The sequence below is a fragment of the Schistocerca gregaria genome, chromosome 4, assembly GCF_023897955.1.
Source record: "Schistocerca gregaria isolate iqSchGreg1 chromosome 4, iqSchGreg1.2, whole genome shotgun sequence".
NCBI classification, from domain to species: Eukaryota; Metazoa; Arthropoda; class Insecta; order Orthoptera; family Acrididae; genus Schistocerca; species Schistocerca gregaria.
In genome coordinates, this window is record NC_064923.1 from 758,585,025 (window position 1) to 758,603,214 (window position 18,190).

At 37.3% G+C, this 18,190-nt stretch overlaps 1 protein-coding gene across 3 annotated transcripts in view; it reads left to right on the forward strand.

Annotated features, from left to right (window-relative positions):
* The window catches only part of LOC126266719 (autophagy-related protein 2 homolog A), a 492,161-nt gene that overhangs the window by 62,278 nt on the left and 411,693 nt on the right, over positions 1-18,190 (forward strand). For all 3 annotated transcript variants that reach the window (XM_049971191.1, XM_049971193.1, XM_049971192.1), the window contains one exon: positions 2,912-3,014. In XM_049971191.1, coding sequence (XP_049827148.1) covers positions 2,912-3,014 — 103 coding nt within the window. The remainder of the gene's footprint in view (positions 1-2,911; positions 3,015-18,190) is intronic.

Consider the following 18,190-nt stretch of genomic DNA (forward strand, 5'->3'; position numbering starts at 1 on the left):
AACTGTTCTTGGTGTGGCTGAACCATAGGGTTGGGCAATAGGTCCAGAGGGGAGGTGCTTTGCTCCTGGATGCCATAGTGTGGCCTTAACTACTGCTAGCATGTAACAGTTGAACCATGCACTCTATCATTAAAACAGCTGATGTAGCATATTGTGGTATCTGCTGTTGCTCTTAGTATTTTGTGTTTACGACATTCATCTTCTCCTGGTGCAGTCACTATTGCTTCTGGAGGAATTCTTGCTGCTGGTATGGCAGTTGTTGCTGTTCTTGTAGCTGCTAATTCTGGAGCTGACACTCACTCTTGTACCCGTGTTCACAGTTGTTCCAAATCCTAATTTGATGTTTGCAGGCCATCGATATTCTCATCTCCTGTGGATTGTTAGCACTCAAGTCTTGTGTGGATGATTAGAATTTGCATCGTGTACTCACAAAGTTTCTATTTCCACAGTGGGGTTACCAGTTGCGGGGTACAAATATACCTGGACTGTATATGATAGCACACACACTTCCATTTGTGCAGTGTCGTACATAGCAGTGCTTACAACTAGCATCTGGCCATAACACTGCATGGGTTCAGACTGGCATTCTTACCATGGATAGCTCACTGTAGTACCCGGTAAATTTCTAAACTGATGCTGTCTGTTTCTGGGGTGGAGTTCGTGGCACTGATGCTCCCACATTCTTTTTTACTCTCTGTTAACTTGTCATGCCTACCTGAACATCATCGCTACTGTTGGATTAAAGGAGACCACTCACCAAAAAGCAGTTGTCAGTAAGCACACACAAAAGAAAAACAACACTTGCTAGTTTCGGAATTATCCATTGATGAGATAGAGTAAAATATGAGGGTCATTGCAAAAGTCATGGCAACTTGTTGTCTGTCTCAAAAATGGTAATGAATTAAAAAATTCTTAGAGATGCAAATGGCGAATTAAAAATTCCTCAAATATCCAAATGGAAAGTTAGTTCATATATAAACAGTACATGTAGGGAGATGGATGAACAAATATACTGCCATAAAGATATAGTTTAGGAAGCAAGACAAAACAAATTTTGTCATTTCAAATGTGTTTTACTGTCAATTGGAACAGTTCACAATAGTACAGAACAGGAACAAGGATCTGTGACATCTCAGAGTCCCTCGAAATAGTTTCCCAACAAATCCATCATACATCATACACTGACAAGGCTGTGAAAGATGACAAATAACTGTGGCCTCTCCATGAGCAAATCGTCAGATCTCGAGCATCTTTGCTGTTGCTATGCCTTCACCTGCTTGAAATTGTGTTCCGTGCATTGGCTCTTTCAGATTTAGTATGATGTCATAATTGCAAGGAGATAAGTTTGGTGGATGCTCCAGTTTTTCCCATCTCCATCACACGGGCAGATTCCACACATACGCTGCCGTATTATGGGTTCTCACGTTGTTCTGAAGAATCAGTGCATCATGTAGACATTCACGACATTTTTCCCTAATAGCCTGTTGTAGGTGTTGTTGCAGGAAAGTTTGACAGTAGTACAGCACATTAAAAGTTTGTCCATGTGGGACAAAATAGCACAAAATTGAACCTCTGATATCATAGGCTATGATGACCATTAGTTTGAGAGGAGAGGAATTGCGATGAAATTTATGCCTGTCTGGTGAACTTGGATGATGCCATTCTGTGGACTGGCATTTCATTTCTGGTTCATAGGCCCTGGCTCAGAATTCATCTATAGTGACGATTCTCACAAGCATAATGTCTCCCCCCTCCTCATAATGTGCTAGATAAACATGACAAGTTTCATAATGTGTCTACTTTTCCATGTCATTTAGTGCATGAAGCATAACGTAAAATCCTGTAGATTATTGTCATCTCAGTATCAGTGTGGTGGTGTAATTCCTCCAACATCCATTTCCTACCATTCTTCAAGCATTGGGTGATCTGGGTATGAGCGCAATCTGTATGTACACTAATGGGCTGTCCGGATCGGTGCATGTTGGCCGTTTCAGCTCTGTCATGCCTGAATGCATCTACCCACGAAGCAATCATTCGGTACAGTAGAGCAGTGTTTCGTGCCGCTTCCACAAGCTCCTAGTGGCATTGTTGTGCATTCCTTCCACTGTGAACTGCAATCTTTTCGCAAGAGTGCTAATCAAGTCGGGTAACATCCATCTGGAATTGCTGCTCAGCGCTCACTGTGGTCTCTTTCCAAATCCGGGGAGACCGCTGATGCCATGGAATGGGCATATTTTGTGATGTATTATTGTGTACTGTTGCAGTTGACAGTAAACCATGTTTGCAATGTCAACCTTTTTTACATCTTTTTTCTAGTGGTATATCTTTATGGTGGTGTGTGTGTTCATCCGGTATCCCTACATGTAATGTTTACTTATCAATAAACTTCCATTAGCATAATTCAGAATTTTTTAATTTGTTACCATGACTCTTATAATAGCCCTCGTACACACAAAAGACATACACACACATACAAATTTGGTTCTAAAGTAGCAACCAGGTGTGCAAGATAGATCTTGAAAATGAGGCCATGAGTCAAAAAATGATGGTCCTTTTGGTTCTTTCTGTCTTATTAAAAGAAATTTTCCAACATATGTTCTAGCCACAAAGAAAAGGGAGAATGCATCAAGAAGTTGCACTATATGTAACTTCCTGACCAATGTTGTTCTACATGGTTTACTGACAAAATTTGACAGTTATCCGAATTCCATATCTTCCACACAGTTTATACTCACAGACTAGAATACTGGGGAATTCAAATATTTTCTGAACTGAAACAGTTTAGGGGCTAATTTTTTATGTAAGTTTATAGATTTATATAAATGAATTCTGTTGGTATATTCTTTCTCTAAATTTATTATGCATATCTGTATCTCACCTTGTAACATAAATTTTCCTTTATCTCTCACAGTACTGAGCCGTGTGAAAGTGAAGTTTCTTTCTACTGTTATAAGACTTGAACATGTTCCAAAAGAAAGCAGTTCTGGTGTGGCTCTTGAAATTAGGATCAAAAAGTAAGTTGTGTTATGCATGTTTTGGTTCATTTACTCTTCTTCTGAGTTTGCGTAAATGGTACCTCTTGGCATTTTGTCGTTGAGTATATTAATTAAACTTACATTTTATCTTACTGTAGGTGGAGCTATTGAAAGATAACTACATAAATATCTAAATTTCTGAATATTTCATTCAAGAGAATGATTAATTTGTGGCACAACGAGCAGAAATACTGTTTCCTTGCTTTATTTTACATCTCCTATTGCAGTGTGAAGATATTGATAGCAATTGATGCCTGGTATAATAATTACAGCTGAAGAATAAAGGTTTTAGTGAGTGTAGCAAAAGAAGCATGCAATGTCATCTAACCTCAGAGTGAATAATGACTGCTAAGCAATACAAATAAAAAAAAACCTAATATATGGGGTAATATATAGTGACAGTACTGTCTCACTCTGTAAATTTAATTGTTTGCAGCTACTTGCGCAGTGCAAGTTTTAAGAACCAAAGATATTCCAATGTAACTTTGGAAGCATGGTATATGTTAATATCAAGTTTCTTAGCTTAAAAAAGAAGATATTGAATCTATAATCTATGCCGTCTGTGTTCTGGAGGAGGATATTAGTCTTCTATAATATTAGTAACCAGCAAACTGTACTGAGGTGATCCTGTGCCCCAAGCAGAATGGCCAAAGCTTCTTTCTCCACTGTCATGTGTTTGTCAGAAATAGGAAATGTTAGGTCAAATATTATATTTGCTTTAGTGTCCAAGTGCCACATTCGGAGATCCTATATTGCCACAGGAATGGCAAGAAATCCATGGTTGAATATGAGCGAACTATGTTGGCAGCAGCAGTCTGAACCAAATGCACTGTTGCCACATAAGCTGCCTTAGCTTAGACATATGTTTGGTAGCAGTCATTTCCTTATGGTTCTACTTCGATGAAACAGAACATGGGGGATAAAACAACTCTCCTGTACCTATCCTGGTTAATTCTGAAACTGCATTTCTTTCTTGTTACACTGTCCAGTCAGTTTTGCACCCTTCTGTGCCATAGGTAGGGGCCTGTCTAGCTACACTCTATATCACAATCCCAGAAACAGTTTTTCTGTAAGAATTGTAAAAATAACTCGCTTCCTGATTTGTAAACTTCACATAAAGATTCTCATTTCAACAAAGTTTGTTTTTTGTTTCACTTCTGTCTTTCACATAACTCTTACATAGGTCATAGTGCCAGATAAACCAGAAAACAGTTGCCTACCAATCCTAGACTGCTGCCGTTCTGCCACATTTAAGAAATGGTCCACAGTGATAATGTGAGGTAGCTGTAGATAGGTCTTCGTTTACTGTGCACATTGCTGTAATCTTTGTTGCTCTGTAATAGGTTTTGTCATATTGCATGCTGAGTGCATACTTTGTGTATGAATATTTTTTAAAATTAATTTTGCAGTTTTTGTAATTGATGTTCCCTCTCCCTTCCCTACTGTCGTACACCTTTGTACCATCTTTATGGATAGGGAACTACGTCAAAAATGTTAACGTTGTAATATGTGACACAGCAAAATTGGTACAAAAATAAGACCTTCATAGTTGTTACATTTGCAACAATGGCCATCACACATGCAAGGTTTCTGTTTGTGTGAAATACTGCTTGACCAATAATTTTGCAACTGTCATGATGTACTTGCTATTTAAACCTGAGTACCTTTGTACAGTCTCCGTAGCAACTGATTCTGATGAGTTATGTCACTGAAATATAAAACCAGCAAGACATTTACCACTTTTATACGAGACACAACTTATAGAAGACAAAAATCAACTATTCAAAACTGATTTTTGCTGTCATTATCACATGTTAGGTGCTACAAATGCCCCATATTCGCTCTTTCATTTCTTTTGCTGTTAGCTTTCTTATCACACACCATGCCTAATACTTTTGGCACCAGCCATAACACATGGACAAGTGTGTAATACATCACTTTCTATTGATGTAGTCTTACTACAAACTTTGAATAAACATTTTTTGTGGTGCATATGACTGCTAGGCTTTTAGCACTTCTCCTTTACATCTACAAACAACGGTAAGACTGAAGGTAGTAACTCACTGGGTAATTGAGTTGTTAACGTTACTCCTTTCTGTATTTATATTCCACCAAGGACTTTAGATTACAATACCTACTTGCATCCAACTCTCACAGCCTGAACTTCGCAGTCAGTAAACCGTAATACACTCATTCCATTTTCACACAAATGTGGATATATTCTTAATCAATTGCAATGTTTGTAGGAGTTGAGGAGTTGAACAGATTAATACTCTTTTCATGCAATATATCTAATGGATTTACTGAAGTCTCTCAATTAAACATAATCGTGTAACGTATCTCCAGTGAATATTAAATTCATGTTTAAGAGTCCTCAAGCGATTCCATGGAAATCTCAGTATGTCAGTGCACACTTCTCTGTAAGATACCTTGGAGGGGATTATGTTAAAGGATATCATTCTAAAATATCGGTGTATGTGGATTTACGGAAAGGCTATCAGGAAATTAACTTCTGACTTTTTATTACGATAGTTGCCTCAGTGTTTATCAGATACCAATACCTTTGAAAAGTTTTTTATAAAGAGAGAGTACATTTTTCTAAAATATGGCAGTGAACTTTTACAGTGGAGGAGGAGGAAGACAAGTGTACAAATGTTATCCTTGCCAATTACTGCAAATGGAAACTTTTATTACATCCAGGTAGATCACGCACATTGGGGAAAAATTTGAAGTGATCACTGATGGAAAATTATTGCAGTTTAACATTTTGCAGGTGTGTAATGATTGGAGAGACACATTTGTGTTTCCTTACAGGAGATTAGCAAAAGTTTTGTCATTAGCCATTCGTTGTGTGGTTTTGCTAATTATGCATTTACATCTACAATGTTACTAAGGAAGTACACCAGCGTTTCTCAGTTTCTTTTGATCTAATAAAGGTAAAAGTCTCTTATTTGCAGTTAAATAAAGGAAATGAATAACTTTCTAATCGATCCATTACTTCCTCTTTTCCTTCACTCCATAAGAATCACTTTCTCCCATTAACTGCCATTTCAAAAGGCAAGTGGCAACATGCAAACCCTCTTGAAACACAGATGCAGTGTGTGTTTACATGGAAGTGAATGTCAATTGTGAAAGTTGAAATCTATTAACCAAAGCCATATTTATATGATCAGACAGTGTTATTGGGAAAACAGTTAAGAAACATAACTTCCAGATCTATCCAGGACATTTTGAACATACAGTGGTAGAATATTTAACTTGAATAATAGAAATGACCAGCCAGGATCTAGCTATCTGCTCCTAAGTATTGGTGAAGGGAGGTGTTGAAACTGCAGTACCATTTTGTTGCTGGCTTTTCCCATATGTGGGAATGGAATCAGCACTATCTGTCATAAGTACATTATACTGGATAAGAAAATACATTTAAGCATCCTGCAACATCAGATGGGTAAAGCAAAGGAAATCCTCTGTGACATTAATATTACTATTATTTTGAGTGTACTGTTGGATACAGAGCAATTTTACATCTTTTAAATTAGGAACAAAAACTATGAAAGAACCAAACAAACCCTTTTAGAAGCCAACTTTTCCACCTAAATAGTACATGTGATGGTCATTTACATCTCTGCTGTGAGCAGTCACGATGAGGGTGGGTTTTGGCTGCTAATTGAGACAAACTCTGTAAGAACCAAACATAGTTTAGGAAGTCTGTAGTTAGTAGACAAGCATGGGCTGTTAATGTAACCGTGTATGAGTAAATGTTAGTAATAAAATGTGTATACAGTCATTCAGCAACCCCATGGTCTACAATCTGCTCATCTGAGTTCTATTTGAAGAGGTCTTGGCTGCTTGACTTTTGAATGTAGATTCATATGAGGCAGCACAGTATTCACACTTACTTATTTTACTCCTGTTTCACTTCAAAAAATGTTTTCAGTGAAATTGAAGTCCACAAGCTTTGACTTCACATGAACTCACACAGATAGAAAATAAAATACACAGTTGTATTGTTCTTGCCTAGCACAGATGGTTTTAAGCATAAGAAATTGATAATGTGTAAATAAATCAAAATAAAATTGAATCTATTTTCACATGCTGCCGAGCAAAGCAATGATGTACTGTTAGTCACCCAACATACAAGGTGTGTTGAGACCAAGAACACATAGTATTTACAGAAATGCACAATTTTTAGAAGTGAAGTGTCCTGCTCTTTCTTACTTCCACAAAGAAGTTGTCATATTGTTTTGAATTGGAATCTCTAGAATTTAGAATAATCTCTGTACTCGCCACAGGGACTTGTCCTCATCGTATAAGGTAGTACTGGTTGCACTTGAAAATGCATATACTTGCAGTAGTCAGCATTTGCAGCAATGTCAATGATATATATTGAATTGATAAAAGAAATATTAGATGAAAATTAGATGAAAATAAATAAATAGGAAGGAGGTTCACTATTTGTTTATGGGAATGTAATTATTGTTATATTTGCCCTCAGTGTGCTTAGTAAAAGATAATTTAAGTCCTCACATGACTTAACATTCGTGAAATTTAGGAAATGTAATGTAATAAATTAAACAATGGAAAATCCAGGATGGAATACTAACATAAATTACATATCAAAAGATGGTTTTTGGCAAATAGAGTAAAATACTCAGCTTTAAATATCAGAATTTTTATTTAAAATGTTATTCAGCCTTGAATCTATCTATATTGTTTATCAACAATGTAGAAAAACATAGATTGCTACTTACCATAAAGATAACATGCTGAGGCTGAATCCTTAGGTGTCAGTTTCCTAAATTTGTGCCTGTCTGCAACTTAGCGTGTTATCTTTATGGTAAGTAGCAATTGCCTTTTTCTGTATTGCTGATATTCCTTCCTGGATTTCCCATTGTTTGATTTTATTTTTACTGTTTCTTATGTAACTCTTCTCTATTAATGGTAACTGAAATTGCCTTAATGCTTAAGATGATGGCTATTTGTGCCAACTGTTATTTTATGGTAAAAATCAGCATGAAATAATATGATGAATGAAAAGATTGATTATGGGTACACGTTAGACAATGATCGACTTGAGGCATGTACAGTTGACGCATTAACTGTCTTTCAGAACAGGTTTTGTGCATCTAACATTTAAATTAAAGCTTCGTTCATCGACCACATTTACATTTGAACATAATTGCAATAGATCACACAAAAATGATACAAATATGATAACTACTGTGTGGTTCGGTGTGTTTAAAGTTCCTATGTTCATGCATAAGTCTTTCATAAAATGACTACCAGCAATGCATGACACATTACCTTATCAGAACCAGTCCTGTGAAGCACAAGATACTAAGTGAGTAAAAATTAAGCTTCTTGCTTTACACATATTAATTTTCATTGTTTATGATGGTGGTAACTCTTGCCTTAAAAAACAATACATGACATATACTGTATGTTAATCTCATGTTTTGACTTTTTTATTCTTAGACAAAGGTAAATGTGCTCGTACATTTGAAACATTAATTTATATGATAGTAATTCCATCTCATGGCATCTCTTGGAAAGGATGATTTAACCTGGTGGCTGTTAGGTCATTAGACGTCTTTCACAATTCTTACAAAATCTGCAGCATGGAAGGCATTTTTCTTGAGATGAATATTCATCATAGTACCAATAAAAAAGGAAACAAAGTGTGATTATTTCCTCTTATCAACTAAAATACACATCTAAGGTTCTGATGTAGTCAGAACAAAGGAACAAAATTGCTGTTAGATATTCAACAAATGGCACTGTAAAACCAGAATAAATGAATACAGGTAAACACACATATAAATGAAAATGTCAAAGAAGATGTTAACAATGTTCCTAAACTACATTGAAAAATGTATGTACCCTCTTGATATCAGAAAGGTTCACTACAGCATCCAGAGGAAGATAGAATTTCATTGGCAGGTGGTGGTAAGTAGAGTGGGATGGATAGAACAGTTCAAAATTGGGATGCCTTCCAATTTGATGAACACTATAGTATTTGATATGTGAACATATAACTAATACAGACAACATTCTGCTGTCAGCACATTCCTCTCAGCAACATAACAAAATGATCAGTATTATAGGTAGGGCTGTTATAGATTCTGGCTTTGTTTTATATGCATGTAAATGACAACGATTGCAAATTCTCACTATCTGAGTATCTTGTTCTCCAGTTGCAATGATGATACACATTACAGTGAGTTGATTTCTAGTCTGCAATACAACAGTTATGTGCAGAAATTCAACAATTAAAGACAGTTGCAGTGGTATATAGACTAGGTAAGCAGGACATGGGTCAAGCTACCAACAGCCATCAGTGTAAGCAAATGAAGGACCAGTATATGTGACAGTAGTTGACAATATATTTTTTTAAAGTAACAAATTAGATATGTGACAACTTTAGAAACATGGAGTGACTTGGAGAAATAACTGTGGCAAAATTATGAATCCAAGATGAAGCACTAGATTTTGTAATTTATATCATGTACATTCAAGGAACTTCATGTGAAGAAGCACTAGATTTTGTAATTTATATCATGTACATTCAAGGAACTTCATGTGAAGAATTTTGAGAAGTAACTTGCACAGTGGTACAAGAGAAAAACTCTCATAAGGTTTTACCAGGAACAATGCCACAACATGTGAATGTTGGATGCAGATTTCATTTAGCATTTTTCATATGGCATTAGGAAAAATAATTCTAGTTTGACTCATCTGATTCTGGTGAGAATGACACATACAGTGGGGTAGTTGTTCAGAGCTGGTCAAAGAATAGTAGATGCATTTTTGGACAGGCTGCATGGGGGGTGTCAGCTATTTAGTTAGATTAGTATGGTATGAGACATCTGATAAAGTAGTACAGATGGGAGTTTTGTTTATCAAAACTGAGGAGGCCTTAGATTAATTGCAGTGCAGAGTAATGCATTTCTGAAGCCTGAAAGAGAATTAGCTATCATAAGAGCAGACAATGATGGACAGATTCTATTAGTGAACAATTTGGTCTTTCACTTGTGGAGTGGAAGAGCACATTGCATGAGATTACAAGAAAAGGAGTACAGATCCAAGAATGGAGCATCTTGGAAAGAATTCATTAAATGACAGATTTTACAGAAGGACCACCATGATGTCCACCCCAAAGACACAATAATTAGGAAGAGTTTGCCACTGATAACTGTTCTGAATGTCTGATTATTAAGGCAAACTACTGTGGAGGAAATGTTCATTTCCTATTCAATGAATATATTTGGTTACATAAAAAATTGTATAATCAAGGCATTGAATGGGAACAAAGAGTACATTTATGGGGAAGTTGTGATTGGCTTTGTGGTAGGCTATGATGCAAATGTGGGCAGAATGAAAATGATTAGGTGTGATGAGATATTGTTAAGGTATGTTAGGGTTAGATTTTCTGGTAGCTAACCATGCTCAAACCTATATATCTAAAAGAGAAAGTTGGTAAGGCATTACTAGGGCTGTGAAGGAAACTAAATCAATCACTCCTTGTCTACTGAATCAAGCCAAATTCCATTACTCAGCAACAGGGAATGATTTATGTGCACTAGTTTACAGCATACACTAAAACTGATGTTTTCTTGTCCAACAAGAATTCGTGGTCATCAAGGATCATGCTGCTCTAAAAGGCTTGAATGACTCAAACAGCTAATTTCCTTGAAAGGCTTTACATTTACATGAATATTAGTTCTAGGTAATTCATTTACCCAGAAAATGAGATAGAAATGCAGATAAAGTAGAAAAGTCTGAGTATGCTTCACAGTGGACAAAAAGAAGAAAGTGATGAATTTTGAGAAGACCAACTTGCAGCATCAAGTCTGGACAAATTCTAAATTGAAAATTGTTCATGGAATACTCTACAAAAGCACTGAGAAAGGAAAGATCTAGAAAACAAATCCTGAGGAGATGTCATGACAGTTTGTTACAAGAGTACAATGGAAAAAGAACTACAAATTTGTAAATAGCAAATATCCAATGTTGTTGTTGTTGTTGTGGTCTTCAGTCCTGAGACTGGTTTGATGCAGCTCTCCATGCTACTCTATCCTGTGCAAGCTTCTTCATCTTCCAGTACCTACTGCAGCCTACATCCTTCTGAATCTGCTTAGTTTATTCATCTCTTGGTCTCCCTCTATGATTTTTATCCTCCACGCTGCCCTCCAGTACCAAATTGGTGATTCCTTGATGCCTCAGAACATGTCCTACCAACCTGTCCCTTCTTCTTGTCAAGTTGTGCCACAAACTCCTCTTCTCACCAATTCTATTCAGTACCTCCTCATTAGTTATGTGATCTACCCATCTAATCTTCAGCATTTTTCTGTAGCACCACATTTCGAAAGCTTCTATTCTCTTCTTGTCTAAACTATTTATTGTCCATGTTTCACTTCCATGCGGGGCTACACTCCATACAAATACTTTCAGAAACAACTTCCTGACATTTAAATCTATACTCGATGTTAACAAATTTCTCTTCTTCAGAAACGCTTTCCTTCCCATTGCCAGTCTACATTTTATATCCTCTCTACTTGGACCATCGCCAGTTATTTTGCTCCCCAAATAGCAAAACTCCTTTACTACTTTAAGTGTCTCATTTCCTAATCTAATTCCCTCAGCATCACCCGACTTAATTCGACTACATTCCGTTATCCTTGTTTTGCTTTTGTTGATGTTCACCTTATATCCTCCTTTCAAGACACTGTCCATTCCATTCAACTGCTCTTCCAAGTCCTTTGCTGTCTCTGATAGAATTACAATGTCATCGGCGAACCTCAAAGTTTTTACTTCTTCTTCATGAATTTTAATACCTACTCCAAATTTTACTTTTGTTTCCTTCACTGCTTGCTCAATATACAGACTGAATAACATTGGGGAGAGGCTACAACCCTGTCTCACTCCCTTCCCAACCACTGCTTCCCTTTCATGTCCCTCGACTCTTATAACTGCCATCTGGTTTCTGTACAAATTGTAAATAGCTTTTCGCTCCCTGTTTTTTACCCCTGCTACCTTTAGAATTTGAAAGAGAGTATTCCAGTCAACATTGTCAAATGCTTTCTCTAAGTCTACAAATGCTAGAAACGTAGGTTTGCCTTTCCTTAATCTTTCTTCTAAGGTAAGTCGTAAGGTCAGTATTGCCTCACGTGTTCCAATATTTCTAGGGAATCCAAACTGATCCTTCCCGAGGTCGGCTTCTACCAGTTTTTCCATTCATCTGTAAAGAATTCACGTTAGTATTTTGCATCTGTGACTTATTAAGCTGATAGTTAAGTAATTTTCACATCTGTCAACACCTGCTTTCTCTTCTCGCAGTATCATATCTCCTATTTCGTCTTCAGCTACGTCCTCTTCCATTTCAATGATAGATTCACCATAAAGCACATGTTAGTGGTTACGTTTTTGAAGTATAATTCCTGGAAGTATTGTAATATGTGCAAAATGAATGCATCTCGAGAACAATTACCAGGAACATGTGGATCTTTTGAATGAGTGGGACTTGGTACTGAAGGTCCTGTACCAAAAACAAAAGGTAGGAATCATTTTATTTTGACTCTTGGAGATCACTTTGAGATATATCAGTTAATGATATGGATTCCTGACCAGAGTGCTAAGACCACTGCATGCATATTCATTAAGGAATGGATTCTGAATTTTTTTTTCACCGTCTTCTGTGATTACTGACCAGGGTTCCAGTTTCACATTTAAACTGCTGGAATAAGTATGCAAGCAGCAGAAAATTGACAAGCTAAGGGTAACACTGGGCTATCCTGAGTGGAATGGACAACTGAGTGTTCTCCTCTATTGAAGTGGTGATATGTCACTACATTTGAAAGAAGCATCATATATCAAACACATGTATTTGACATGTTCAGGTGCTGACAACACCAAATTTCATACCAACTGATTCAGCCCTTTTGAAATTATTTGCAGAAAATGAATGACCTCTCTGTTTGACATTGCAGCACTTGCAAGAGGCAGCACCAGTGATCACACCCAGAATGTAACGACCAAATTAAATGATATAGGAAAGAATATACAGGGTTGTAATCACCAGTCACCCCTCCAGTTGTTGTTCCAGTAAGCTGTCCAAAAAGACCAGAGCTGTTATGTCTATTATGTTAGTGGCATAGTTTGTCTGAGTAATCTGGTATTGAAGAAATTTAAACTGCTTAAGCAAAGACCTTATAATATTCGTGAGATTGTTGCTCCAGTTACACTGAAATGCAATTGAGCCCCTTGTTTCATTGTAGTGCCCTTGAATAGTTAAAGCAGTATCTGAACATGTGAACTGCTGAATTAGCTGATGAGCTGGAGGAATGTTCTTGTGGCAGACTGAGGAAGCAGCCAAGACAGCTACAGTGTGGGCCAGATTGCTGTCAGTTGGTAACCAGCTGACGCCAAGGTTTGCCATTCAAGAGTCAGAATGCTGCCAGTCATCCTAGTGTGCAGTGATGAGGAGATGCAGGCACTGTAGCCTGTATCTGCCTGTGCCAAAAGCAATGCTGAGAGAGAGAGAGAGAGAGAGAGAGAGAGAGAGAGAGAGAGAGAGAGAGAGAGAGAGAGAGGGGGGGGGGGGGAGGGGTAGAAACATGTATGCATTGTATGCATCTCTTACAGGTGGCAGTCTAAAGCATGTGTGTATTCAGTGTGTAATGTCTAGTTTCACCTCGTTATTTGTTATTTTGAGTTTTGCTTGCCTGTAGATGTCGTTAAATACTAGTTTTATATTGTTTCACAGTTTATAATTTAAATGATATAGAAGAGGATTTTCAAAGGTCAACAAGGTCCTGTATCTTAATTTGGACTATTCCTGTCAGTCACACCATATGGGTCTCAGAAAGTCACAGGGCACTAATTGGGTTACAGCTAAAACACAATTTCATTTAGCATTTATGTGTTAATAATGCTTCCTAGAAGTATTACCTCACAGTGGCCGTATTAGCTGTAAAAAGGGACATTTTTTTATGTGGTAGTGATGCATTTAGAACTGCCTTTGAACCTCACTGAACTAAGACCTGATTGAAATAAGCAGCAAATTAGAGCTGTTAAGAAAAGGAATACGCTTGAATGTAATTAATTTTAATGAGCATCTAGCTGTACTATGCTGCATGGAGTATATAACCGGTAATACAGTTTTCATTGACAAGGTAGGTAGACAGTTCATTGCTCATTTCAGTATTATATTGAACCAGAAGTAATTTCAAAAGAATTGAATATCTTGAATGCACATTTGACTCCTAGAACTGAGTACCTCTCCAGTTTCAAGTTATGGACAATCTGGCTAATTTTATTATTGTGCCTGATTACATTTTGTTTTCTCAAACTAAAAGTTACTAAGTCTGCAAGTGAGATAGCACACTGTATGCCCCTTTTTACTGTCTACACATATTTCACAACATTCCAGAGTGAAAATTGCAGATATCTTTTTAAATTCTAGAGGTTTGATGAGGGTAATGTGGGTCATTCTGTATTGCAAATGCAGCTTAGGGTCACTGAGAGCAGAATTTCTCAAACAGGCAACATATTACAATGTAATAACCTTAGATTTTATGAAGGAGACTGAAACTGTTTGGTACTACTACCCCAAGCCGCCTCCAATTCACATTAGATGGCAACTTATTATGATACAACAAGCATATAAAATGTACATTGTGTCCCAAGTATCTACATGCATGGTATTGCTCTCAGATCCACAAAATATCATTTCATAAAATAACTATAAGCTTAAAGGCCATTTAAGGGTGATGTGCAGTATTTGTTCGGAATGCAACTTCACCAGTTTTGTTTTGATGTTCATATTTGTCAGAGTACAGTCTGCCCACCTGTGTTAGTCAGTGGGAGTTGTTAGTTTGCCAGTATTACCAACCCCATTTTCCTCTGAGCTGCTGGAGAACTGGAACATGTCCCTACGTAAACCTATATTTGGGGGTCTGGTTCCAGCTGTGATGCAGTGCACATTTGAACAATGATACGCAAATGAATGCTGCTTGAAATTTGGAAAGTTCAGTGGCAAAATATTTCCAGTGATCGAGCAGACACCTGAAACTGAAAGTTTGTCAAAACAGTAAGTGTTTCAGCAGCAGAAGGTGTTTTTAGGAGGCCTGGATGAGATCAGCAACAAAACTCACTCTGGAAATCCTTCAAAGTCTGTAGGTGAAAACAATTTGATTTTGGTGTGTGAGCATCTGGACACAGACCATGGAATGTTTGTCTGATAGCTCAGACTCTGGTTATGTGGAGGTGCTCGAAAGGCTGACTTGGAAGGATACCATCTTCAGATAACTGACAACATGGTAACCGCTGTTGCATCTGCCCTAAAGGTCTTCCAGCCCTAACCTTCCAGGGTACCAACAGTGCTTGAAAATGTATTAATGTAGGATGGTCTTATAACACAATGTGCCATTCTGATTAAGAAATTAGTTTTTATGGACTTGGTGACCCTGCCTAAGTAATACTCGAAACAAGATTGCTGCTCACTTATTAAACTGTCTAACTGAAGCATGTAGGGCTCACAACTCAAATGAGTTATCGTGCATGTAAATATACACTTATCGAATTGTTCACTTAATAATACAGTAAAATAAAATTATAACCTGGCAGATCTGTGTAATGTGCATAACATACATTGAGCCAACATAGAACTGTACATTATAACAGTGTGTGTTTTAAACAAGTGGGAGACAGCAGGCTGAAGCATATTAATAGTGTCATTTACAATACATGAATTTTACAAATCTTAATATGTGTTCATTATGGAAACTGTAGGTATATACTAAAATCAGACAACCAAGTGGAAGTGAAGGAACCAGGCTGTGCCAGGGGCACTGTGTATCATAATGTTTTCTTTCTTTTTTTTGTGTAGGGACTGGGTGAGCGGTAGAGAAAAGGGGGGGTGTAGTAATCAGATACAGTTTTGTGCAACAAGATCATGTCATATGGTACATTATAAAATGTTGTCTTACAGTGTCGTATAATGAAACCACCTTTGCTGACATCACTAAGATAAAATCAGGGAGCCAGCAGGACCTGAAGGTAGAAGAATATTTAACATGGACTGAACATCATTAGATGCTTGCATTTTATAGCTATCTTTTGTATAATCTATGATACTAGCATTCAAAGAGAATATGCTCCATTACAAAATTCGTACTTACAAACAGTACTTACCAACAGTTCTCAGATTGTTAAGATAAAATCAGGGCCCAGTGTGGAGTGAAAGAATCAGATTGTGAGTTCTGTGCATCATTAGATGTTTAACATTTTTCTTATATTTTAAACCTTATGTACATTTGGGAGTTAGTGTGCATAACAAATAAAATTGCAAGCAACATGACCTTGTCATTGGATCTGGTCAGCAGATCTCATTCACCAGTGAGTAATTCTAAGAGTCTCTGGTACAACTGAAGAATGTACCGAGCAAGTCGAAGGCCAAATGGGGCAAGTAAGCAGTCATGTGACCAAAGCATAGCTGGCAAGTAGAGAAGTTACTGAGAAGGGCATTCTGAAAAGATATCAATAAATAAAAGCAAAAATAGTGACACTCTTTTGACACAAAAGAGCAAGTGGACTGTCTCACTGTGTGTTGTGGTACACTTTACACATGATATGGATCTGCACTTTCTATGAAACTAATATTGGATTTGTAAACGTCAACTATATTATGTTTAGATACATTGGTGTGGTTCAGGCGCCTCAAACCACATGGCCACTCAGCGCGGCCACATTTTTAAGATGTTATCCAATGATAATCTACAAAAAGCGCCACAAGTACGAGGGTTGGAACTTAATAGTGGCAACTATTTATTAACAATCGATACAAAAGAGTTACATGTTTGCACCTGTTACTCTCCTTGAAAGTAGTTACTAGTGGAACCTGTTGCTGGTGATGTGGAAGGCGTAGTATACTATTAGCAGAGCTTGTTCTGTTGATGGTGCAAATGGAGCGGTCTAAAGTTATGGCGATTCTCATGTACGACTGTGATGGTGCTATCCTAACGTATTATGTTTCTCCATGGCAGACCGTCAGTGCACAGTATTACTGTCCGGTTTTGGAGCATAACCTGCGACCAGCTTTGTGAAAGATTCGGCAACACTTTCTGCACAACCCACCCATTATTTTGCACGACAGTGCACAGTCGCATACAGCGCAAGCTGTGGCTGCTATGTTCCATCAATGGGACTGGGAAGTACTGTACCATCCACCATACCCCCGAGACTTAAGTCCTTGTGAGTTTGATTTGATTCCAAAGACAAAGGAACCACTTCGTAGCATTCACTTCAGAACTGTTCCAGAGATTCGACAGGCAGTAGACCACTCCATTCGCACCATCAACAGAACAGGCTCTGCTAATGGCGTACTACGCCTTCCACATTGCTGGCAACAGGTTCTACACAATGCTGGTGACTACTTTGAAGGACAGTAACAGGTGCAAACATGTACCTCATTTGTATCAGTTTTGAATAAATAGTTGCCACTGTTTAAGTTCTAACCCTCATATAAGAATGGCAGTGAATTGGCATTTTACATCTTCTTTGTCAAGGAAAAGTTGAAATAAATAACAGCCTGAGTGGAAAAAAAAGTTGCAGTCATTAAGTGAATGGCTGTGGTTCCCTCAATGAAGAAGTTGTATGCTGTGAATTTGCTATCTTTTTATGCCTATGACAACTTTACTAGATAATAACTGGGCAATGGCTTTAAAAGCTGAAACTAGTTGTGAAATGATGGAAAAGTTAAATAAATAATACCCTGAATGGAAAAAATTTTATTGAGTAAGTATGTGGTTGTGGCTACCATCAGTGAAAAGGACCAATAATTATTGTTTTATTTTACATTAAAAAATGCATGTTAAATTTTCGTTATTTTCTCTGCTTTCTGTTACTTTAATTTCAGCTGTGATCTTCAGTTTCTTCCTCTGTAAAAGCTACTTATCTCCTACTGAACATAAAAGTGGCATTGTATATCATTTCCTAATATGGATTTTTATGTTTTAATTGGAGAGGTGCATCAAATCAGTGTCAGGACTGAAGACCATAACAACAACAACTTACATCAAAGCTCTCTGGCTCTGGAAAATTTACTTGATGACTGGCACTTCTCGTCATGCAATGTGTGTGCAATTGGAGCATAATTA